The sequence below is a fragment of the Drosophila kikkawai genome, chromosome 3R (assembly GCF_030179895.1).
Source record: "Drosophila kikkawai strain 14028-0561.14 chromosome 3R, DkikHiC1v2, whole genome shotgun sequence".
NCBI classification, from domain to species: domain Eukaryota; kingdom Metazoa; phylum Arthropoda; class Insecta; order Diptera; family Drosophilidae; genus Drosophila; species Drosophila kikkawai.
Genome location: NC_091731.1, coordinates 27,663,577 through 27,689,676, shown reverse-complemented (window position 1 = coordinate 27,689,676; position 26,100 = coordinate 27,663,577). Strand labels below are relative to the sequence as shown.

At 46.0% G+C, this 26,100-nt stretch overlaps 2 protein-coding genes across 5 annotated transcripts in view; both read left to right on the top strand.

Annotated features, from left to right (window-relative positions):
• LOC108081096 (irregular chiasm C-roughest protein) overlaps positions 1–26,100 on the top strand; it is an 89,977-nt gene that overhangs the window by 45,748 nt on the left and 18,129 nt on the right. For all 4 annotated transcript variants that reach the window (XM_070287387.1, XM_070287385.1, XM_017176087.3 and 1 more), the window contains exons 3-9: positions 20,237–20,364; positions 23,571–23,811; positions 23,918–24,061; positions 24,393–24,587; positions 25,029–25,177; positions 25,307–25,418; positions 25,489–25,609. In XM_070287387.1, coding sequence (XP_070143488.1) covers positions 20,237–20,364; positions 23,571–23,811; positions 23,918–24,061; positions 24,393–24,587; positions 25,029–25,177; positions 25,307–25,418; positions 25,489–25,609 — 1,090 coding nt within the window. The remainder of the gene's footprint in view (positions 1–20,236; positions 20,365–23,570; positions 23,812–23,917; positions 24,062–24,392; positions 24,588–25,028; positions 25,178–25,306; positions 25,419–25,488; positions 25,610–26,100) is intronic.
• Obp85a (Odorant-binding protein 85a) lies at positions 12,176–12,949 on the top strand. The gene is made up of 3 exons (XM_070287168.1): positions 12,176–12,208; positions 12,390–12,518; positions 12,569–12,949. Exons 1-3 carry the CDS (start codon positions 12,176–12,178, stop codon positions 12,947–12,949), a joined length of 543 nt encoding a protein of 180 aa, XP_070143269.1.

Sequence of the window (26,100 nt, the reverse complement as noted above, 5' to 3'; positions counted from 1 at the left end):
TGGTAGTTATAAACTTAATATTTTTACTTTATATTTTAATGTAATATCTAATATTTAAATAGCTAAATATGCAAATAATGTAGTAGAAAAATGTATAATTAAGTTAAATATTGATTAATATCAAAGCCTTTCAGGAGCAGGTGTTTTTATTTGTATAATTAAATATCTAAAATATATATTAGACACATAAACATTAAATATTATTAAATAAACCAACTAGATTTTAATTTCTGCGTTCTTGTGCCAGTGTGGGCAGACATTTATTAAGAGACGTCCGCTTCGTTTCGCTTCAGCCATCCCATTTCTTATACAATTTTCGCTGTCGAGCATATTACACATACGCCCCATATTTCTCGTGTTTACCAAGTCCCCTGGCCTTCTTCTTGGCGTTTTCTTGGCTCGTGCCAGCCAGCCAAAAGCCCCCCCCGCCGGCCCCCGCTTGCATGTCTGGGAACAGTTCAGTGCCTGTTATTCTGACTGCGACTATTTATTCGCTGTCTTCTTTACATGGCATGACATTGACTTTTATTTAAATGATTTCTCTCCGCCGCCACTGCAGGCCGTCCTGGCTGGGATTGGATTGAGCCGGGGCTGGCGTTCGACTGGCGTGGCATATCCTTGAATGGCAATAGACTGCTCCGCTCCCGCCTTTGGCTGTTTGTTTTCGCCTGGCAGCCATTGTGCTTGTTGACTGAATGCAACTTGTAATAAATATTGCAGGCGTTCCACTTCCTCGGCTGGCTGCTTCCTTTTGCCATAAATATTTGTTAGCCGTTTACTTTGCCATTGCTGATTTGTGATATTTGCTGGGAAATGCTTTTCAGCTGCACTGAGGCAGGAATGCAGTTAGCATTTCGCATCTTACGGCATCCAGAAGCAAATTGATCGCATAAATATGGACAAGTCCTGTTCCTGTAACTGCCTGGCTCTTAAGTATGCAACACATTTGCAATGAATTCATATTAATTACCTCGATAAGAGCAGCTTTCCCGTACGACCAGGCTGCACAGTGGGTCATTACAGACTTTTTCAGCATCGACGTCAGCTTTCGTAAAACAAAAATAGGAAATTATCTTAAGTGCTGAGAAATTTAAATATAAATATGAATGAATCTTTAGTTTTCTATATTTTATTAGATTTTATAAACGAATATTTGGCCACTGTGCTCCCCGCCCCAAAGGCCATTTCAATATGAAAGCGACATAAATTAGGCCGAAATGCAAAATCGATTGCATTCCGCAACATTTGCCAAGGGATCGTGGAAGGGGAATTGGCATATGCAATGGCCATAATGCAGGCAGGAAGGACATTAGGTTGTGCGTGCACAGGAAAGAGGGAGCGGGAGCGGGAGTGTCTGTGTGTGCACAATACGTACGAAATAAATTTTTAATTAACCCAAATTTCGAAAACTAATAAAATGGCACAATGTACGTTCGAACGGACGGACAGCAGTGACATGCAATGAGGCCTAAATAATTTACCAGAACACACATACAAATACCACCAGACATGGTTATCCTCCCTTCCCCCGGATAGTTTCATTGTTTGTTCAGCGGGCGCAAAATTGATGTGACGCCGGCGGGCAAACAGGGATCCGAACATTGTTATTATGCAATTACGATGTTCGGCAAGGCGGTCCGGAGTTAATGCACTGCATGATTATTAAAATATTTCCGAGTCCCTCGACAAACACCGACAGCCAGAGCTCCTGCCGTGTGCGCTGTGTACATTTCGTATAACAAATCGTGTGCAAACAATGTCACAGCAACACCTACCCTACTCCCGTTCCGCCGTCGCGTTTGCCAAACAAATATTTGCGAAGGACGAAAGGTGCGGGGGAAGGGGCAGACCGGAAACCGCTGCTAAATGCTAGCGGATGTGGTGGGGCGCAACAAGCGGAACATCGGGAGGCTGCTGGCCAAAAACTTTGCCAATTAAACCAGAACCACTTAACCCAAAGTGATAACCCAAATGCCCCAAGCAAATCATGACAGTGCCAGGAATCCAGAAGCGTGGCCATTGGCAGCGCCAATTCTCCCAGCAATTAACTGGCTGGAGGAAGCCCGAAAGCGGGCCCTATTCTATTAAGCGGGCGGCGGGTGGTGTGGCCTTGAACTGACAGCCCCTCAGTTAGCCTCCCGGGCAGCTCATAAACAATTTAAAATGTCATACACGGCGTATGCGCAACGCCATCGCTTACGCCTGCCAATTAAATACTAGGTTAGGAATTATGTAAGCCCAACATAGGCAGGGCAACCTCAAGGCGCACAGCGAAGAAGGCGAGTCGTAAACAAGGCCAACACACACACACACGCACTGGCTTGGCCGGAGTTTACGAGCTCGGGCGAAATACGTAAAGTTGTTTTTACGGCACCCACGACTACGTTTGCGACGCATGAATGACACATGTGGGCATTTCCATAGAACTAATAAGAAATGAGAAAAGCTTAAGCTGTTTTGTATGTATTAAGACTGTTTTATGAGCTCTCTTGTTTTTATAAAATTCAAATACTAAACTGCAAATATAACTATTTTAGACTAGCAGTCAAGTTTAAAACGTGAAATATCCTCTCATATCACATTTTTATTAGTTAAATTAATATTATATTAAAGGTGAACCGGTCAGAAATAACAATTTATAATAATTTTCTAATCATAAAGGAAAGAATTTGTAAAAACGAAAGCTATTAAAATATGTCTGAATTTTATTTGAATTGTCTTGCTGTTTAACAAAACTCCTATGCAAATGCCCATATGTGTTTTGTGTATATATGGCTGAACTTTGCTGGGTGCTGAATGGCTGTGTGCTGCTCTGTTTGTGGTATCAGTGGCCAAGTAATTAAGCAAAGTACAATTTCGTACCATTAAGTAATTTCACTCCATTCATTGACTCACCGACCGACTGGCCAACTGGCACTTTGACTCAATGCCCCTCCCCTCACTCCCACTCCCACTCTCACTCGCATTCCCAGTTGTTGTTGTTAATTTATCGCTGGAGCAAATGGACTTTCCTGGGCATCAGCAGTGGGTGAGTGCATAATGCTTATAGGGCCCACGCTGCGTATGGGTAATGTGTTGGCTCATTTACGTGTTCGTTTCGCTTGCTATTAAAAAGGATTTCTGGACGAAGGCAGAAGCTTATGCTCGAACGCGGCGTCTATTTAACATGTGGTCCACCTGTTCGGACTGTCTGTTGGCCGCATTCCCGCACTTCCTGCTTTCCCCTCCTCCATTCGGCAAATGTCGGCCGTAAAGTATGCTACAGTAGGTCAGATGTTATCCTTTTTGTTTCGCCCGCCCTGGGTGGGGTTGTGTTTATGGTCGGTTAAGTCAGTAAGTAAATTTTAATGCTCTTTTCGGTTAGTTTATCTTTGCCTTATTAATGTCTTCGGGAAGTTGGGTTAGAAAGGCGGCAATAGAGAGTACGGGCAGCTTTCGACATGCATTTCGATGGTGATTCCGGCTCGCAAACAAACTTCTCCTTGGGCATGGGCTTGGGTTGTTGTTACAAGGAATAACAATAAAGGCACCGAGAGCCAAAAAGGAAGGCCCACGTCCTGTCTGCATGTCCCTCTGCCTGTCTGTCTGTCTGTCTGCCTGGCTCTGTGTTGTTTGTCCCCACTCAGCAGGTTCCGATGCCACACAATTGGCCAAATGCCATGCCAACAAGGGAGAGGCCAAGGAAAACACACAAAAATTGAAACCAGTGCCGCAACCGCCAGTTGGTAACTGCCAACTGGAAGAGTATCAACCACAGGGACACACAGATGGGGAGACACAGCCGGGAAGAAGACACACTGGCGCACAATGCAAATGCGGTGGGTCGGGAGTGGGCAAGGGAGCACAGACGGCAGCCGGATTAGCCGAGTGTCCTGCATGTAAATCGGAAAGTAGTTCATGTTGATCGGCATTTGATTCGGCCTACAAATTGCCGAAAAGCAAAGGAAGAAGTAAAAGAAGGTCCTAGGTAAGACATGCGTACATGTATGAGTCTGCACATAAATAATGATGCAGATGGTGAAACGGAAAAATTTATGAGCATCGAGAATAACAGGATTCGGAGAAGCGACAAACATAAATTAAATTCCCTGGCAGACAGGACAAAAGTGCTGCAACTGCACGAATTAATTTAATCAAAATTGCAGCAAATGTTAAAAGTCAGCAGAAACTAAAAAATCGCATGGAATTCAAATCAAATTAAATTATACATCCAGCACAAGCTGCAAGCCAAAGATTTCCAATTCCAATGGAAATAACCATGGCAATGCGAATGCATTTTCGACGGCCAAAGCACCGCACATTGTGGCCAGTTGCTTTAAACTGGGATCCGGCCAATCAGGGGCCACTGCCGTCTCCTCCGGCATAGCATGTGTGTGACAAGCTGATGAATAATGTCGCCCGGTTCCAGCTCGCAAACTTGCTCCTCCGGGGCTCTCGCTGGAGAGCGCTGCCAAAAGGGTCAGGGCTGAAACGAGGGCCAAACAAACTTCTATACATTTAAAATGTTTTTCAATAAAAGTTTATCGTACTGCAATTGTTTTTCCCATCTCCTGCCGCTGCCCTTGTTTTGCTCGCGACTCCACTTCACCTTCAACAAGATGTCGCAGCTTCAGATTCGCTCTCCTGCACGGAGAATAAATACGTTGCAGTTTCAATTTGCCATTGGTTTTCACAAATGGTTTATTCATTCTGTGATTTCCCATCAAATATTGACTCGAAACTGAAGTTAGCTTGTGCCATGAATGTGGCTTTCAATTTTAAATTTCTTTATTTCCATGCCAAGTGAAGCATTTTTTGAAATAATAACTTAATACATCCTGCAGTAGTATACTTATTTTCTCCATGTGCACTCCTCGACTGTCAGTTCAATTGTTTTGCACTTGAGTGGCAATTTATCTTAGCAGCGAAGAGAAAAGCAGCCGGCGACTGCTTACAATGCATTTCCGGCACGGAGCCGGAGCCGGTCTGAGTGCCACACACGAGTGCATAATCCTTTTAAATACAACTTGACTGCAACTACGACATGTCCTTGCCAAGAACTAGAATACTACAAGCACTCTAGAGGACTTGAGCCGTCGTACACCGTGCGGATAGCAACTTGTTGGCCGAGTTTTCCTCCTCCTACTGCTACTACTGCTGCAAAATCAGGACAATCAATTGAAATTAACATTTAATTAGGCGAAGAAACGGCAGCCGTAATCGCGGACAGTCGGCCTGAGCCCATTCGAAAGCTATTTTACGCCAAAGGACATAAATAATTTTATGACGAAGTGCGCAGCAGAGCGAAACCGGCCAGGACATAAAACGAGACAAACAATGCGGACCGAATGTCCACCCAATAAAAGGCAGTTGGCTGTGAAAAGCGGGCATTTAAAACTTGATAAGTAATTAAAAACTGGGCGTTGTGGCGGGACTATCCCCGAGATAGGGGATATCTCCGGCCAGCAGGGCCATAAAAAATATGAGTGAGGTGCGTTGGCCACAAAGTTGTAAAGGATGAAGTTGCCATTGGGGGCAGCCCGTAAAGTATGGCTCTGGAGCTGGCAGTTGTTGGAGTGTCCCCGCTGGAGGGCGGGCAAGGACATCGGATCGCAGGACGAGCGACTTGTCAGACATGGCTAAATAAAACACGAAAACTATGTGACAAAATGACACAAACGCACTAGCGGGGGGAAGGGCTTACACTAAGAATGACAAGAAAATAAAAATAATAAAAGTAATGGCAACAACAAACTGTGACGTGCGAACGAAAAGGAGTCCTACATATACATACACATTCGCAGAAGCGAGACGAGCTGCCTTGTTGTAGCAACGGGGCAAAAGGAGCTCGCGAACGAATTTCCCATAAAAACTGGAAAAAATGAAAGAAAATGAAGGGCTAGGGGTAGGGACTGGGGCTGGGGCTGCTCCCTCCTCCTGGGCAAACTATTAACAGAGCAGCGAGGAGAGAGTTAAACTAGGTGAAAGCCGCACAAAACGACATCGTTGACAAAGGCAACTGGGGACGGGAAAAGTAAAGGGGATACCAAGAGGGGGTTTGGAAAGAAAAGGTAACGCTAAAAATGCCAAAAAGTGAGGACGTGAACGGGTTGCGAGTCTCTCTGTGTGTGCACACATACACACATGCGAGGATGCCTTTTATGTGCTGGGCAGCCATTTGTAGTTTATTGTTAGCAGTGTGTGTGGGTGTGGGCACCGTTATCACTTTGGGCCCTGTCTATGAGCAGCAGCAGCAGCAGCAGCCGTCGAGATGGCCATAAAATAATATTTTATGATCTGCGGTCGTTGCTCCCCCAAGGAGATTTTCGTTTCCGAATTTGTTGCAATAGGTTGTGCCGCACAACCGAAAAATAAAACATAAAAAACGTGCTAACAAATCTGGCCCCAATCCCACGCACCCCACCCCCCTCGCCACTATACTTGAAATAAAGATCCCCGGCTTAAGTCAACTGAGCTTACACATAAGTTTCCCAAGCTCCTTGCTCGTCCTGCTGCTCTTCCTGAGCTGAAGTTTATTTTCGCATTCACCCGCTACGTGAGCGCATTTCGGGACTGAGTGTTAACAGCGGGTGCAGCCGTAATCCCCGCCCACCAACCTGCGACCCCCGGCCACTTACCACTTGCCGCTTCACTTGTTGTTTGCCATTTTCATTTGCTGCTCTCTTGTTTTTACCCAGCAAATATTTGCATGGCCCGCGCTTAGTCCTCGTAGTTGTGCCCTGCATTTACCGGTGCACTTTCACCTGGATCTCCATCTGCTTCCTGGCAAAAGTGTAACCTCAAGGTTGCTGCACTTTCCTGTCCCGCTCTCTCTCTCAAGCACTGGTATTTCCGCTGTTTGAGTGGCGACAACGGTACGTATGCGTAATATTTAATTGCCCTGTTACGCTCATTGTCCGCTTCCCTGCGGCCTCCACAGCCATTCCGCTGTTGCGTCCATAATGCCAATCAAAAGTCAATGCTATAAGCATTCAATTGTTTGCCGCACCCACACAAGCACGCAAGTACGAACACACACAACCATGCTTTCATGCGCGTTCAAGGACCCACGAGGACATGATTCATCTGTATGAATTTTTACCATGCTTCCTCGTACAATTTGTACACTCTTTGGTTTGTAGAGAGTATTTTCGGGGGAATTCGCTACTTTATATATTATTTGTAATTTTTATTAAATTTATATTAACATTTTGGAAATACTTTCTGTGTTGTTGATAATTTTATACAGTTCAAATAAAACTTTTTGTCATTTTCATGTAAACTTTACAATTTAGTTTGAATTTCAATATGCATTTTCTTTCTTTTAATACACATTTCGTTTGTGACCTTATGGTAATATATATTTATTTATATATTAATTTCACTTTGTACTTTTTACAAACATATTCTCATATCCCTGTGACTGTGACCAATAAAAACTCCATTTGCAAGCGTATTTCAACTTCGTTTTGCTGTTGACACATCCTCACTTCCTTTTCGTCCTATTTCACTTTACTGATTTTCCCAATCATTTTCGCGAGTGCGCCACCGAGAACAAAGCCATCCCATTGCCGCCCCGCCCCACTCTCTCCAATTTCAACCTCTGCCGGCACTTCCGTCGCCGACATCGTGCAAACAAATGCGCATAAAAATCCATTATTTTAGCAAACACAACACGCGCACACACAGTCTCGTACTCACCCCCATCCTCACACCCTCGTCCTTCCACAATGGCAATGCATTGCCTTGCAGAGGACGAGGGCCAGCTACAAACCATTTTTTTGCTGTGCGCAAAATAAATATAAAAGCGTTGAAACGAAAACATTTTGGAACAATATAAAAATTGCAAAAACGAACTCTTTTGGGGGTGCGAGGTGTCCAAGTGGCGTGGGCAAGAGGCTGGGAAAGGTACTGGGACCTGAAAAAGAAGGACGAGGGCCGGCGTTTATTGGCAACAGTGTTGCTATTTGTGTAAACGACTCGTAAAATTTTATGCTGAAGCAGTTTCATAGTAGTGGAGGTGGCTTTTTTCTTCTTTTCTGCGTAATTCCCAGCCCTTGGCCTGGCCCCCAGTTAAGTTACCACCGACACGTGTTGGGTCAGGGTTCAGGGATCAGCGGTAGGCACACAGAAAAGAGCGCAAAACGATTGCAAACACTGATCACCATTATGCGGGAGGCGGAAGGCCTTATCTACCCATTGCCTCGATCCTGTTCCACCTCCCTTTCGCCAGATGTGCGGTGCATTTTCCCCTCGATTTGTTTTGTTGTCAGTTCCAGCACAACTGACATCTATTTTATGTTGCAGCTGCATTTCAATTTCGCCCTCCCCGAGTGGAATACATGTAAATATTGGATATTGATTGCATTTCGCTTCGCCTGCCAACTTGTCAATGTCAACAAAGGGGCGCGGGGAAGCGGGAAAAGTGCGTGATAGATCGCTCAACAATGGCGCCAGCGGAAAAGTGGAAAACTTTTATTGAAATTCATTAGTCGAGCGCCGAAAAACTTTGCATATTTACTTCCGTCCTGTCATATAATTTCCCGTCTGTCTTTTTCTGCGGATTTAATGAAGTGCAGCTGACATTTGGCTGTAATTATGACTGGCACACTGGGGGAAAAATTGCAACTGTCACCGAGTATTCGTATCACGGTGAAATGCAGGACACGACTGCTACTCCTACCCTCGACCCTCAGTTCGGGCGGGAAGGCACCAGAGCAAAGATTTAATTTGCTGATGAAGTTCGTTTGTCTGCAGTCCCTTCAGCTGCTGTTTGCTCCCCGAAACCAGCTCCCTGCTATGCAAATAGTCCTGTCACTGCTGGCAAATATGATCCACTGCCGAATTGGTCGAGCTGGGGGTCCAGCTAGCCATGTGTGTGCTCTGGATTCTGTGCCCCAAATTAGAAACAAATTTGTTTAATTCAATAAGAAAGTTGATTAAAAGCAATGCAGGCTAATGAGACATGGCATGTGCAGTCGGTGGGGAGATTCAATTACTGCATTCCCTGCTGAAAATATTCAATATCTGTCTGGCAGATGGAACTCTTTTAATTTCAAATGAAAGGCACATTCAAAGCCAAGCCGAAAAACCTTCATGTTTCCCTGCTTACTTGTCATTGAGGTCGCAGAACCGCATAATTTCGTTGCTCTCCGGATGAGTGTCCTGCTGCATATATTCGTCCTCGTGTTTGGTTTATTTCCCCGGATATCAGGGACGCCCAAATTTCTGAGTGCTGGGAGGAAACGGCTTAATCTCGTTACCAACGAGTGGAAATATGGCTAGGGCAAGGGTTAAAAATTAATGACGCGTTCCGGGACCCAATACAAATGTTGTCAAAGGCATCAAAGTGCCTGCCCACACACACACGCGCGCACCCTAACTCGCACTCGCTACGTGCGGAGAATGTTTCCAATTAAGCCAATCGAGCTGCAAAAAGCAGGCCGTGAAGGGAAGGGAAGGGGCCTGGGAGTTGGCGCGTAATTAAAATTTAATTTGCGCCCAAAATTAGACTATGAAATTTCAATAAGGCGCCTCGGATGCTCGGGCGGAGCAAAAGCAAATATTGTACTGCCAAAAAAAGCAAATGGTAACAAAGTAAATTGGTTACATTTTGCAGCGAAAATCCCTTTGATTAAACGCAGCCAAGTGGATGAGTAGAGGACGAGGGTGTAACCTACACAAAGTAGAATATTTTTAATATCACAGGATCGATATATGAGCCTTTATATCATAATTTTAGCTAATAATACTTTAAAACTTTTAATGTTAAGTAGCTTTTTTTTAAATACCTGGCACTAGCAGTTAATATTTTATTTTATAATAGTTAAAGCTTCAACATAGTCGCAAAGCTATCCGACTTGATTTCGTTCTGTGCATGCCGGGCTTAAATAAATAACCAAGTGGCTGCTTAGCAGCCAAGATACAAGACAAACATGGCGACACATGCGCTTCCGTCCGCTTTTCCCTTGGCCTCGTGGCAAGCCGGGCGCATAAATTGTCAAAACGAAGTGTTTGGATTAAGCTGGGAGTTGTGCTTGCGGTGCGGAGCAGACCGTGACCTCGCCCAGCCGCAGTGGCTAAGACTGCACCGCCTTCCCGCTCCGCCCACCTCCTGCTGGCCAATTTATTTATTCGCATTTAAAACTGATTTATGTGCGGGGCAATAGCGACAGCTTCTTCCCCCCTTTTTGGCCAGGAACCACGTGAGTTGCGTCTTTAATTTAGCTGCCAACCAAATCCTGAAACGTTGAGCCAGCCATTCTCCCTGCCCACATCCGCCTTCTAGGCAACCACGGCATTGCCCACAAATGCATTTTCAATGGAATTTCTCACTTGCTAACGTGTGTTGCTTCGTTTGGCTCCCGGAGCTCCACTTGCGTCGGAGCTGCCAGCGATTTATGTGCCACGTTTTCCCCCCTCGGGCTGCTCCGCTTAAAGTCGGACTTACCTTAAATCTGTTTTGGCACAATATAAATACCCACACACTTCGATTCCCTTTTTTCCAGCCTCTCTGCCCGGATGCCAGGCAACCGAGCCAAAAGAAGCTTTACATGGTGCACACTCCCTGGGAAAATCTGTTATCGCATTAACAATTTCCTACTAATTTCGACGCACAGACAGGGTCGCTTGGCGGCGAGGGGGGATCCAGTAAATATAATTAAATTGCGTGCAAAACTAACCAGCACTTGGGGGAGGAAGTGTGCCATGAAAGGTATAATGCTCGCCTAATGCTCTTACCAGCGAATAAAAGTTGTCGAAACTGAATAATTATCTATTTCGGTGACTTTTATAACAAAATGGAATTTAATTCATATTTTAACAGTACCTAAAAAGAAAATAAAAATACATTTAAAATATATATTTTAGGCTATGTTTATAAATACGAGACTCACAGCGAATGTGATCCTTGGAAAGAGTGTGACGCATGGCCATAATAATTTTATTAGGAAGCAGCCTTGCTGGGCAACAAAAATCAGTAGCATAAGCCTTAATATATCCCACTTGTATTTAAGTAATTATGCCAGAAAAAGTCCCTGAAGCGGGGCAATACCACAACCTAAACATGTGTGTGTGTAAGTGCCGGCTTTAATATTAGCTTTCTCATTTATTCACAAAAATCTGTAATATATATACATTGACAAGGCACAGGTATAAAGCATGTTATTTATGCTGCCGACGGCAATTCACAAAGCGAACTAAGCCGCTTGCAGATAGGGCGGGAAACGGTTGGGGAGGATCTTACAAGGACATTGTGGGCACGCAACTGTGCTGGTAGGGGGCCTCGACTTAAGTCCTTGCACATCAACTCAATTGATGACCCTTTGGCAGTTTAACTGCCTCAACATCGCTTAATGTGCACTCCATCAACATAAATCACTCATACGTCACGTTAAACACGCTCAAACTTGAAATGACGTGTATTTATCCGGGGGAATGGGGAACTGGGGAGACTCGGGGCACACGGCCATGGCCATAAATTAATTAAGCCTGCCCGCCGCTCTCTCGAAGGTCCAAGTTCGCGGCCCCTCCCCCCCTTGAGCTGCAATTAAACTGTAAAAGCGAAAAGCGAACGGACCGGCAGCGATGGCGGCAACAGCAAATTACAACCATTTACAATTAATTTGAACAACACGCTGCCATGCAAATGGCGTGCCATGGCTCATAACTTCCAATGGCCAATGGAAGCTCGCCCGTACACCCGCACACCCGCGCACCCTTACACCCCCGCGACGCACTCTTTTCGAGCCATTAAAAAAGGACCAAGCCAAAAAGGCAAGCAACGTGCAAATACTCAATTAGCATATCAATAAATCAAGGAAAGAGTGTCGGTGCCGCCTTGGTGGGGTAATCAAAATTTAGTTAACAACGCCAAACAATTTATTAACTCACTGTGAGCCACGGGGTGCGACCTTGAGGCTGCCAACGTGACGTATACGTAATCTGATGGCGTGGCAAGGCAATTAATCAAGACGTCCTGCGGCTGAGCCGTATTGGATTGCACTTTTGTCAGCGTCCACATGAATGTTTCATGGGATCGGAGGTGGGAATGAGAGGGTTTTTTCCACCAAGGTGTTCACGGAAGCGTCAAAAACGCCACTTAATAATTAATGTCACTCTGTGCTCAATTAAGCTTATTTTAATTGTGAAATGTTATGACTAGAGCAAAGTGAGTTTGAAAATCAGTTGAGTTGAGATGTCACAGCAGTCGCTGGTCCTGATTATGCTAGTGAGTTTTAAATATATATCCTTTGATATGGAAAATTGAAGAATTCCTTTCTCGTAGGTATTGATCGGTTTCTATACCTTGATATACTGCGAAATCAACTGCAAATCGGAGAGAAAGAAAGCCGCAGTAGGTAAAAACTGAACCAAATTAATCCTGGTATCATTACCAAGCATCCCTCCAGGACTTATCCATCAAGTGCTGTCAATTAACACGTCCCAGCTTGGACAAAGGACTAAAAGAGTGCCGGAGATCTCTTAACTTGCCTAATCACCGGAAATTCAACTTTGCCGAGCTCTACACGATCAATATGGTGAGCACAGAGCAGCAAGAGCCAACCTGGTTATAACCCATCTCCAATAGTGCATCGAGGAGTGCAATTACATCAGTTCCGGCTACATTGAAGTCGATCCTCCTTACCGCTTAGATCTGGCCAACATCCGCCTCAACCTGAAGACCTTCTTGCCCCAGCCGCAACTGGAGTCCCTACCCTTTATGGTGGATGCGTACAACAAGTGCGAGGTGTTCCGATCGCTGCACGGCGGACGCTTCACGCTCCACCTGCCCGATATCGAGTTCATCGAGGAGCCCTGCAACCCCTTCGCGCAGCAGCTCACCATCTGCGTGCGGATCCATGCCATGCAAAAGTGTCCAGGCCAGTTCTACGTGAACAGCGCGGAGTGTCGATTGGCCAGGGATTACTTCACCCAGTGCGTGGGGGATATCGAGGCGAATCTTGCATAGAAATCCGGCTGGAACGTGTGAGAGAGTTCATGGGGTGTGCTGCGAAAACTTCAACTCTGACTTGGAAAATAAAGGAAAAAGTCATAAAAGTCATAGATGAAATATGGCAATTCGGCTGTATGTTCTGCATTCGAGTCCTTGGTGCGGGCGATTCTGCTCCTGGCTGCAGTGTCACAACTGCAAATTGAATCGCACTCACACACTCACAGACCTCCTCTCATGTCAATGTCCTCTGCTGACTTTGCATAACTTCGTCTGCTGCTGCTGCTGCAGCAAGTCCTGCCCATGTCCTCGCCATCACTCCGCCTCGCTCCTTTAAACTTGTTAGTTTTTTGGCACTTTTTTTAACACATGCACATTACTTGTAACTAACACCAGGGTATGCTAAGCCTGCGGGCAACTTGCAATGCTTTAAATGGAATTTATTTCCTACAAACAACATCATTTTAATAGAAATTAATAATCCTTGCAATATATTGCTCTATATGAAAACCCTGATAGGTTGAGCTCCTTAATTATTACTGACCCTCTGTCAGTATCCTTAAAGTTGCTACCTAAAAAGTATAACCCATTCGATCCTGACTCGCTGGCTTCCCTCTAGTCAAGTCAGCAGCAAAAGTTGCCGTTATATATAACACGTCTGTCGGTCTGTCTTCGGGTGGTTTCACTGTGTTCTTTTTTTGTCGGTGTCGCAGGACATGTTATGCAACTGGAATAAAGGAACAGAATTTATGTGCTAGCTGGAGGACTGTGCCAGCCAGGCTTCAGCTCAATCCACTCTCCCGTACTCCAGCCTGCCATGCCAATGTGTCTGGCTTTGCAGCGTCAGGTTAAACGGGATTTATGTCCTTTAAGACATGCAGTCTCAGCCTGTTTTCTTAAAACAATTAACGTATTACGAGGCTTCTCTTTGCTTTCGCTCGCTTTCTCTGTGCTGCTGCCAAATCCTTCTGGGCTCCGTGTTTGTTTCTCCGCCGTGGAGTGGGTCCTGTCCTGATTTGCATTTCCTGCCGACTCGAGAAGCTGACTGGCAAGGCGGCAACCGGAGGCCCCGGACTGACAATCAAAGGACTTTGGCTTGCCTTGGCATTTTTCTTTAATTACGCCCTCGAGTCAAATTAAAAGCAAATGATAGTTGTCTTCTTTCTGCCGTATCCTTTCCCGGCAACCAGCTCTCCAGGATCTTCCAGTTTACTTAGTCAAATCAAAGCTTTCAAGAAAATTGTTTTCCCTTCTTTCTGATGGTCAAACTGCTGACCAAGGACCAAGCCAGTCGTCGGGCACATTCACACACATTCCCATTACATGGAGACTGCTTTGTTAGCTGCACGATGTCCTCGAGTGCACTCGAGTCGGAGCTGGAGAGCTTGAGGTTTTTGCGGCAAATAATTTGTGTAATTAAGTGACCACCAACTGCCTTCCCCTCCCACTTAATTGCTTATTTGTGTAGCTAATTAGTTGGGTATTGCCAACAAACATGAGATGGCCGTTATCCTGTCGAGGACGATGCTGTGCGAACCAGAGTGGCTCAACTCACCGGGCTCACTTCTTGCCACTTCCATTCGACGATGTCTAGCACTCGTAATTAAAAAAGATCCATAAAAGCGACGCGGGCAGACACAAAAAGCGAGGCACGTGTGTGTCCCTCATCCCCCGAAGGCTCCTCCTCCTGCCTGCCTGGCAGTCTGCATAATTCAAGCAGACTCCTGCACCACTGCACCACCGTGCATAACAAGCTGGCAAGGCTTAAGGGACTGGTGGGGCTGGCGGCGTGCAATCAAAATTATTATAATTGCGACGCGTTCGCCATTGTGCGACAACAATGACTTCCGCTTCCGTGCTGAAATTCGCCTGCGCCAGTGTCTGTGCCAGCGTCAGTGTCCTGTGTGCCATGTACTCGCTGCATTGTTTTCCATGGTGGAGCGTCGCATTAAGTGCCTGCAAAAGACGCACAACAAAGTGAACAGAGTCCCGGGAGGAGACGGAGTTCGCTGAGAGATGGGAACAACGTGCTCAAGTCCTGGCCGACTTCGGTGAGGGGGGAGTTTCGGCTGGGACACGTTTTATAAGTACACCCGTTAGCATATTAGAGAGCAGCCAGCGAGCTGAGCTTATCACTAGGCAAGGATCTGGTTGAAACCGCTGCCACTGCATCTAATCAATCAATCGAAAAGCCACTCAATCAGCAGCCAAGTCAAACATCGCCCAAACCCTAATGAAATAATTCAATTTGCGCTAGCCTTTGCTATGATTATGATTATTATTATTATTATTACGACTCTGATTATCAACATTACAGCTCGGACAGGCAGGCCGTATTAATTTGGGCAGAGAGTTGGTCCTCGCCAATTCTCGGCCCGCCTGTGATTGGTGGCCAATCAATTGAAGTGCCAGCCACACGCAACCTGCAATTTAATCAGTTTAATTAATAAGCAACATCGATGGCCGGGAGCCGGCCTGGAAATTGTCCGTCATTGTTTGTCATGACCATAATCAGTAGGCTGAATGGCAGCACTGATTGCCGCTGCAACAAAGTTGACCCTTCGATTCTAAGTCTTGGGCCGGGTCCTTTTTAATTGGCTTATTTATGGCTCACGAATGGTGAGGCCACCACTCCCTGCCATGGCTACATTTGTCCGATTAATCTAAATGAATTGTTAGTGCCGCGTATTTGTCACAATTCAGATTGGGCTCCTATCGGCCTGTGGCAATCCAGTCCACTTTCCGCTCCTAATTGCCTCGCATGCGACAGGTAGGGAAAAGCCTGCCGTGGAAAAACCCCTTTTTGCATATTTAGGCAGCTCGGAAAACACTCGACTGTGGCGGGCAATTTCGTTTCGGTTTCGGGATGGATTTAAAAGGCGAAACCCCTCCCTAGTTTCGTGATCGATGGCCATAGACATTAATGGTGCTAAGTGGGCCATAAAGGCGAATGAAACTTTGCGACGACTGCAGTTGAAGGCGGTCCTACATATTATATAAAAATTACATACATAAATTCGAGTGGCCACTTGACTGCCATATGAATCCGCCCCAGCTCGAGTGGGGCTCTCAGACGCAAATATTACAATGGGAGCGAGTACAATGCGATAAATCAGCTCCACTGCCTGCCACTGCTACAAATAAATGCATAAACTTTGAGTGTCAAACAACAGGGCAAAGTGGGAGTGGGAAATGGCAGCAGGAGTGGCAGCAGGGCAGGAGTGGGACCAGGCCAAGCAGGTTGAACCGTTCCAAGCCATTTCGCGTGCCAGTCAATGAGCTATGAAAATATGAAAAATGTAAGCGACAAAACGTGTCGTTCAGTGTCTATCCAGCATAAGAGGGGGGCTGTGACATCTGAAGAGGGGTTTTGCCAGTTTACAAATCACTTTCCAGACGAGGCAGACCGGCCCGGTCAGCTAGCTAGCACTTGACAGGCGTTACGCATACGCAGCGTTGGCCCAAGCTGAAACCGAATTGCCCAAAGCTTTCAAGGGTGTTTGGCGTACTTATGAAATAATACAAGCACGCATCGATTTAACCTTAACAAAGGCCGAAAAGGGAGACACGAAGTCTGGCAGAAATCTGTTGAATATCAAATAACAATCACTTGGCAAGCTAAATATATCATTATGCCTAAGTAGGCGGTGGGTCGGCTATGGGGGTGAGCGGCGGCGAAAGCAAAAAGCTTAACACATGCGAGCATGCGAACCCTCATGGTGGGGCCGGGATGCCTGTTTGTCGGGGATATCCTTTTTTCGCCTCCTCTGCCTCCTTTCTTCGCCAGTTTTTATAATCCTCACAGCTCACAGCTCACAGCTTGCATGTTTGCTTAGCACCTTCGAGGGATAGAAGGCGGCGGCTGGGTCGATGATGCGGAACAGGTTTAAAAAGTTTAAGCCGGAGAATCCTGTTGTTGCGGCTGGCTCTCTTTTTTCCTTTTCTCCCTGTTGTTGTTGGGCGCTTTATGTAATACATTTGGAAAAATTTACAAATCATCTTGCATATTTGATTTGCATACAAGATTTTTCATCGCAACTGCCAATACCTTGCGGGGATATATCCTCCCGGCTGTTTGTGTGGGTGTCCTTGAGCTCGTTTGTATGTCCCCGAATGGCACAAGAGATTCGCAAATTGCTTTCATTGATTGCCGACAAAGCCGGAGTGAGTGAGGTGTACGGGGAATATGCTGTGTGAGTGTGTGTGTGTGTGAACTGCCACTGGGAATTTTTCTTAAATTTTTCGCTGCTTCTGTGCCTGTTTCTGCAGAGTTAAGCGACTGAGGAAAAAACCCGGACCACGTTGCGTATGAGTAATGCTGCCGAGCCCAAACAGCATTTTATAACTGACCAGCTGCTAAGAGCTGGGCCGCGACCAGTCGACCCTCTAGACCCACTGGACCCACTAGACCCCCCCTTTACTCCCCTGGCCATTTATCGTTTGTTGCGTGCCGTGGACGTCTACGTGAAATTATTACGCTGCAATGCATCATCAAAAGTAAACAGCAGCAGCAGCAGCAGCAACGGCAGAGAAAGCTGCTCGGCACTAGACAGCCGGAGGAATGACGGAGCGGGGCCGGTACACCGAAATGTGCGTCTGACATATTCGAGAGCGTCGAGAGCCGGAAAAGCGGAAAGTGGAAAGTGGAGAGCGATGGGCGGAGCGGGTGGACTATAAATTTCGCCTGGCACACGCAGCGCGCAAAGCCAGAGAGAGAGAGAGAAAAATAGCACAGAAAAATGTATTTAAACAGGCATTCAAAGCGTTTAACCGCTAAACAATTGAAAATTCGCAACACCAATGAAAATCGAAAATTCTCATACCCTATATAAATGTTTATAGAAGAATGGCTTGGAATAATAATACTCAGGGGTCACGTAAATCGATCTGAAGCGCTAATAAATTGTAGCGACTGTTCCAGAGAATTTTTAAGACCATGAAAGTAGCTTAGTTCAGTAAGGAAATGATATAATTTCTTGTGTTAAAAATAAAATCTTAATAGATGAGTGGATAAATTAATCTCTATAACTAAATTCTTTAAAAATATCTTTGACAAATGGCCATAAAGCAATGCAGGGTATCTCCACAACCCATCAGCTAAGTTAGCCAGCAGCCAGCGAAAAACAGGATGGTAGACATGCCACTAGAGTAATTGTTATCCTGGCTGGCTGTGCACAGACACGTAAGCCCTCAGAACAAGGAGAGGGAGGGGAAGGGAAGGCCAGAAAGAGTGGACGGAGCTGGGACACAGGACCTGGCTAAACAACAACGCCACTTCACGGCACGAGCCAAACGGCAGGAGCACGAGCCAGAGCAGGAGCTGAAACAATCCTGTAAGCAGCACTCAGCGGCACGCACTTGAAGCTGCGGACCCGGGAATCCCGGAGCAGGACTCCCGCCAGCTAAAACTGCAATCGCAGCTGGCTACGGATCCTTGTCTGTTTGTTTGCCTTGGCCAAAAGGGGCGTCGCCCCTCCAAGGCTCAAATTTCCTTTGCTTCTGCTTATTTATTTTTAATATTTTTATTTACCATGCAAATAGGCGGCGGTGGCGGCTCCACTCTGTTGTATTTACTTACGCCGCTGCTGTGGTATTGCTTTATTTTTGTTTGCCAGTGGTTTTCTTTACATTTCAATGCGTTTCAATTAAGTGGAGCGGCTCTTGTTTGGTCACGCAGAAATTAAGCAGCCTGGCAGGAATTCCAGCGCAGCCCTTCAAGTTTAGGCCGCATAAGTCAGCACTTAAAATGCAGCGGCAAACGTTCTCTTGGCCACCGGCAAATCAGGTATCTGAATGCGGCACGCTCGTCTGTATAATTGAAATACAAAGGCAATTCATACAAAGCCCGATAAAAGCGTAACCAACCGGCGCGCCGGTGGAAGGCAGCAAAGTGGCAATCCCGCCAATCACGCGTAATAAATCATTGCGTGAGCGAATGTTGCCGTGCACCCATACTCATACGCATACTTTTAGGGAGTTTGCGGAAAAGCGGGCAACTCGGGAAATCGGTAACTCGACGGACTAACGGCAGTCACGTGTGGCCGACGCACGCAATCGAACCAATGCTATTTTTTGTAGCCCCTCGGCTCTGCGGGGAAAACACGGACCCGAAGCACGCAGGAAAAGCACAAGTTGACAGCCAAACAAAAGCCGAAAAGCGGCGGTGGCCCATTGTGAGCGATGACAAGTGCGGACTGGCTCCGCAAACAGCAATTAAAAAGCCAAAAGGCTTCAATTAATCCTTGACCTCTTGCCATCGAGGCAAAGCAAAGCCATAGCCGTGACCCGCTGACCAACTGGCTTCCTTAAGCTGGCCAAATAACAATGTAGGAAATCGTGTTCTTCATGTAAGAATGAATGAGTTCTGGGAGACTTTACCTTAAGAGTGAATAAATATTTATACAGTTAGTCCATATGTGTATGTCCTTAAGGCACATTTGTATAAATTAATAAAGCCTTTACAAGAACAAAAAATATCCTGCAGGCAGGACTAAAATTTACATAAAAACCATTACAAAAATATCTAAATATCTTTATATAAGGAAATATAGTTTTGACAAAATAAATTGTATAATTTACTTCAACCTAAAGAAATTGTATACTAGGGCTACATAGAATATATTCTTTTTTATCTTATTAAATATTATATATCCCATGAGGACATTTCATGACATCCTTACAAACGTCTTATCCCCAAGTAGTTTGTTCGCAGTGTACTAAGGCAAGTGGAATTTCTGAGAAGGTCCTTACTCGCGGCGCCCTTATCATTAGGCAACTCAAAGTTGTGGGCCACGCCTTCCGCAACCCACGGGGCCCACATCCATTATCTTGAGCAAGCAGCGCGTGTAATTTTCCACCTGTAATTGGTGTAATTGAGTGCAAGTGCGGAGAAAATATTCAACATGCCAGCAATTAACATAAATTCTCCGCAGCGCGTACAAAAATAAAATAAAAAGGGCGACGCCGCCAAATGATAATGAAAGAAGCTCCCCACACACACATTGGGGGCTGGGGTGGGGTGAAGATAAGCAAATGGCCGCCATCCTGCGAAGCGTTCATAATTGCCCGCGTTGTCAGGAGTGTGCGGGTGTGCGGGTGTGAGGGCGTGACAAATGCAGCGAGTGATTTTATAGAAGGGTTACGGAACGGCAGCATACTTACATGCGCAGCGGAAGTAGTTTATGTTAATGACAGTCCGACCCGACCCAGCATTTTCCATTTTCCATTCTCATTTTCCGTTTCCCATTCTCCTTCACTCTTTGCCAAGTGTCTCACCGCCACATTTCTTTCTTGACTTTTTTGCAGGAACCGAGCCCTTCCAGCGCTTCTCGGAGCAGCCAAAGTACACGGAGGTGAATCCCGCCCAGGACACGCTGCTCACATGCAAAGTTATCGACAAGCGCGGCACGTGCTCCTGGCAGAAGGATAACAAGGTAATTATAACGGCTCACTGGGCCCATCCATCGATGGCCCTAGTTTATAAACATTTTGATTAAACTCATAACTTGGCCAAAAGTCTCGCCAAACACAAACAGCCAAAACGGGGCTCGCACACTAGGACACGCACACCGACGTGTCCTGCCCTGGCCGGGGGAAACTCATATCATATGCGTGGCGCGTCCTGCGGTTCAATTAAGTGTTGTTCTTTTGGCCTCCACATGTGGCGAATGTAATTTACACCCTGGCCGGGACGAGTCAATAATGAAAGTTGCCCCTGGACAAGGGGCATGGCTGGGTTGGGGGGGGGGGGGACAAGGAATAAGCATCAGGAGTCACAGGACATGGGAACAGCACCCCAGACAGCATTTCTTTGTTCGCCGTTGATTAGAACGCTGGCCGGCGCAACTTTTAATCGAAAGTGCGTGACAGGAGCGGAATGGGACTCAATTGGATTTCATGCCAGCGCAAACATGAAAATACTGTTAGGCCCCTCTGCGGAGCAAGTGTATCGGTCGATCCTGGCAACAAAAACAACAAAAAGAAAAAACAAATACATTTTGTTTGTTTTAATTAATTTACTCTCTGCTGTCACTCCAAATTTTTTAAACTCCCTGTTGCTCTTTTGTTTTTCATGTTAAATCCTATACCAGTTTCAATATATATTTTGTATAAAAACAAATGCAGGGGTTTTAGGTCGGAAGATCTATTTACTAAGCCAATTTATGTATATTTTTAGATATCTGAAAAAATGCAAAATATTGACTGACATGCACTAATTCCCAGGGGCTTATAAAAATATATCTGTAAGGTTTTTTCAATTTGATATTGAATCCTAAAAGGTTAATAAAAATAATATATATTTTTAGGGTTTCTTTACGCCGTTATTAAAAAGTATTTACCAATTAATTCAATTATATTTATTATTTAAATTAGATAACATTAGATTTACTTTATTTTTCCATTATTCAAATGATTATTCAAAGTGTATTTCCATTTAGTTTTATAGGCAAAGTTTAAGGTCTTTGGCCACCTTGAATTAGAGTCCTTTTGTGGTCATTTGTTATGGCATTGTGGACCATGTTGTGGCTCTCCTGCCTTCTGCGACTTCGTTTGCATACCAATCCAAAGTGCCTCATTATGGATCAGCTCCGGCCGCTGGCTAGGGAATTTCCCGTTGCCTTCGTTGTCGTTGCCGTTTTGTTATTCATGGCAATTGTGTGCGTTTCAAGCATAACTTTTATTTGCCAAACTCCAGCCCCGCGGTGTCTCCGCTACCCACTTGTTGTGGTAGTTGCTTATGCAAATGCACCCTCGGCGGTGCCGGATGCGGATGCGGAAGGGGATGGGTCCAGGCGACGCCATTGTATGACAAAAATCAGAAAGCATTTCAAATGTCCCTTTTCATATGCTGCGCATCGCAGGCGCTCGCTCTGCATCACATACTTAAATGTTTACATGCTTTGTGTCTCCACTCGAACGAGTCGAAGCCACTGGCAGGAGGCAGGACATAAGAAGAAGGACGAGGGACTCGACACACTACATTTGCATGCATCGAGCGTTCCACACACTCACATGCTGATGTTGCTGTTTCGGGTTTCATTTAAAATTATTCTTATTTTTGCATACTTACTCCCAGTACTCCTCTCCGCCCGTGTCTGCTCAACGTTTCCCAATTTCCTCCTCCATTTGGGTATATAGTTCTGTCCATATATTTTACGTGTAGTTATCATAAGAGGAGACATTTGGAAGCGCTTGTCCCACAAAAGAAAAAAAATAAAAAGCGAGTGGGGCCTGTGTCCATTGCCGAGCTGCATTCTAATTTGGCCAAAGCATTTCGGGGGAAAAATTGTCTATTCCGTCCGTGCCTCTCTCTCATCCGAGTCTGTTTTCTTTGCAGTGCACTTGCCGATAATTTCAAAGCAAAGTATGATATCAACAACCGCTCGCCCCTCCTTTTTTCTGCATATATGACGACCGGGCTCAGCCATTTGAATAAATGTAATTTTTTGGGCGCCACACTCTTCCACTCCTTTTCCCAGGCAAACAAAACGAACCCAACGATGCGGAGCATGCCGAGGCCCAAACTCCGGAGCCGGCAGAGCGCCTTCCTTCGATATAGCCGCCTGCAGCATGCAGTCTCGGGGAATGCTGAGAATTATGCCGATACGAATATCGATTCGAGAATGTTTTGGCAGCATCAACAGCAGCATCAATGGGCCAGAGCCAAATATTTGCTCCATTTGGTTTTTTATCTCCCAGCCGAAATTGTTTTTCTGGCAGTTTGGCAGCTCGGTCTCCTCCATTGCTTAACCCACGCTGGCCCAGGGTCGGCAGAGTCAAATGAAATAATATCTGACATGCCAGCCGCAAGCTGTTTAATAAAGCTTATCTCAAGGTGGTCTGGTCCATTTTATTTTGTCCCATTTTATTTTATCGGCCTTTGTGAATATATTAAACTGTGAATTCGGTTTCCTTTCTATAAATTTGAATGCTGGTCCAGGCAGCAAATTCTGTGTTGCAATTAATTTAACCCATTACGCCACGGACAAGGCAGACAACAGTCAGAGCCGAAATGCAATTAGGCAGCTCTCTTTCAGGGAGGAGGCGGTGTCTGGGCCCTGTTTCCCCATAAATACTTAAATGCGAACGCTGCCCACGCTCAGAGATCACTAATTGTAATTTAATTTCCAATTAGCAAACAAACTAATGCCAATTTGCAGACAGAAGCGACTGGAACGACGACTGGAATCGGAGTTAAATGACACGTAGTGGTGGGCGAGTGGGCGGGGCTTACTGCCCAACCCGACTCCTATGTCCGAGTGTCCCCTTGTCTGTCTGTGTATGTTTGGACAAATCGGAGACCAAATTAGACGCCCGACTGCATCGAAAAGTTAAACATGCTAAACATGTCGTCGACGACGCCCAGTTCATTTCAACGCCATCATCGATTCCCCCCATCTCCAAACATATCCTTGCCTCTGATTCGTACTGCACGGGGGAAAATAACCCTGAATACGACTTGGAATCAAATGGAATTATTCGAAATTGATATAGATTAAAGGGAGATTCATTTTAACTAATAATAAATTAAATTATTAAAATAGTTTTCAAACATTTTGAATACATTTCTCTATAAATTAATATTTTTCTTAATTCTTTCTCCTTGTGTAACTAACCAACTCTATTCCTCCTTTTCCAGCCCGTTGGCATCTATACGAAGAAATACGAATGGGCCTCACGTCTGCCGACGAGCGACAACGGGAATGTCCTGCATCTAGACCTCCATCCGCCGCCGGTACAAATAGGAGGCGACTGCTCATTGTGGATTCGCTCTGCCACGCTGGACTTCGACGACGGTCTGTGGGAGTGCCAGGTGACGGCCAGCGACTTCACCACCCAGGATGCCCTCACCAGTCAGCCGGTGCGCCTCGTCGTACGTGGTGAGTAGCCGGAGTAGACTAGAGGCATGCAAAGTGCCCTCGATGCCCTACACTCCATGTTCGAATCCCGCGTCCTAATGACACTCCTTTACCCATGTGCTTCCAGTGGCCCCACAGCGGCCTAGGATCGAGTACGAGGCGGTTCACGTGCCGCCGGGACACAACATCACCGCAGACGCCGGCGCCGTGGCGACGGTCAAGTGCGTCTCCCATTACGGCAATCCGCCGGCCACTCTCAAATGGTATTTGGGTAAGTCTCGAGCTTGAGCACACCTAAAAAAATGTTGGGGCTTAATCTTAAATTTAAGGATTAATAAAAAGTTCCCTTTGACTTTAAGAAAGATTTGTAACTGCTGCAATATTTAAATGTTTAATAGTAAATAGTGGTACCTATCCGAATATAGGAATATTATATATTATATAATGTATTTTTAAATCGAAATTTATTTAATTTTCAAGTATTTTTTTCGAGTGCCGGCTGAACCCCTTGTCATCCATTTAATTGCAGTTGTCATCCTTCCGTCTTTCTCTATTTGCTGTTAATTAATTTCGACTTCTCCCCCTCTCAAACTCTTCCGCAGGCGACCAGGAGATCTCCCCCTTGCATCCGCAGATGAATGCCACCGAGCCGGATAATCCGCGCACCTGGTCGGCCACCTCGGTGGTGCAGGTGTCCGCGATGCGAGAGCGCCACGGAGACATGCTGCGGTGTGTCGCCCACCACGAGTCCTACCAGGCCAAATCCGTGATGGTAGACGCCCGTCTGGATGTAAAATGTGAGTGTTAACTCTGATACAGCTGCATCCTTGCACCGCTCGACCCGATTCTGGCCCCAAAGTGCCATCATTTGATTTGGCTTAAAGCCCAGACGGCCAAACAAGGAGCCGGCAATCAGAGTCCCAGCCCGAATCCGAACCGAACTCGAATCCGAGACAGATGCAGGGTTGTAACAATTAAATTAACAACAATTTGCTGTAATTTCCTGTTTTGCTGAGCAATTCAGGAGTCGACTTGTCCCAGAGGACGTGGCCAGGAGCCAGAAACTAAGCAGGGCTTGGCCGGCTTGTTGACTCTGTCTGCTCTGCTGCAATATTGCTATTGCCCTTGCTGTTTGTGCTTCTGTTTCGGTTGCCATTTCTGCCTCAGTTTCTGTTGCTGTTTTTGCTTTTGTTTTGCCTAACCAAGTTGAACGTCTCCGTTTCTGCTCCTGCTTCCAGACGCGCCGAGCATCCGTCTAATTGGCTCACCGGAAATCGACTTGGAGGAGGACAAGGACGCGCTCGTGCTGCGCTGCGTGGCCGACGCCAATCCGCCGGCCAGCATCGTCTGGCGGCGGGCCGGTCGCTCCGAGATTGCCAGCTTGCAGGTGAGCTTAGCTGCGGCCCCCGTCTTGTTTATGTTGCTCCCAGGCCCCTCGCCGGGTATTTATCTGGGGTGTAGTAGAAATTTGTAATTGTATTAAATTGCCCGCTTCCTCTACTCCTTCTTTTTCCAGGAAACTCTGCAATTGCGTCCCGTCGGGCGGCGGGATGCCGGACTGTACACCTGCCAGGCGCAGAACTCGGTGGGCACCTCCGAGCAGCTGTCGGTGCAGTTGGACGTGAAGTGTACGTATCCTGGTCTCACTATTTACCTTGGACAAAGTTTTCACCCGTCTCTCTGTTTTTCCGCCCCCAGATCCGCCCAAAATTATTTCAGCTGGCCCGGACCGCCTCACCACCGCTCCGCTGTTCAGTCCCGCCGCCTTCGAGTGCCTGGCCGATGGTAATCCCTTGCCATCCTTCAGATGGGTACAGAAGTAAGTCTGATTCCAGATACACTAAGAGAAGGAAAGCTAGATTTTACAGTTTAGAACTATAGTGTTGAGAATAGATTGATGTAACTTGTATTTTGGTATTAGTAAAGTCTTAAGAGTTTTTTATTTTACCCATTTCAAAATCATGGATAGGATAGGATTCTCGTTTCCCAGAACAAGTCATTGTTCCCCCCGAAGTTTGTTATAATTTCAGTGTATACCTTTCCCACTTGCGGTCGTCCGAGCGGGAATTCTTGAGCACTTTGCGCTCCGCATACTTTCGGTGGCCTCTTGGCTCAGTTTATAACTTGGTTTTCTTGCCTTAAAGACATGGCTCAATGGTGAACCGGCGTCTGGCCTGACCATTGTTGTCGACCGGATGGCAAAAGCTAATTAAACGCGGCTCACGCGGCGTATGCGCAACATTTTCCCGCTCTGAAGATGTGGGAATGGCTGCACTTTATGCAATAATTAGTTAAATTTAGCCTTCCCAG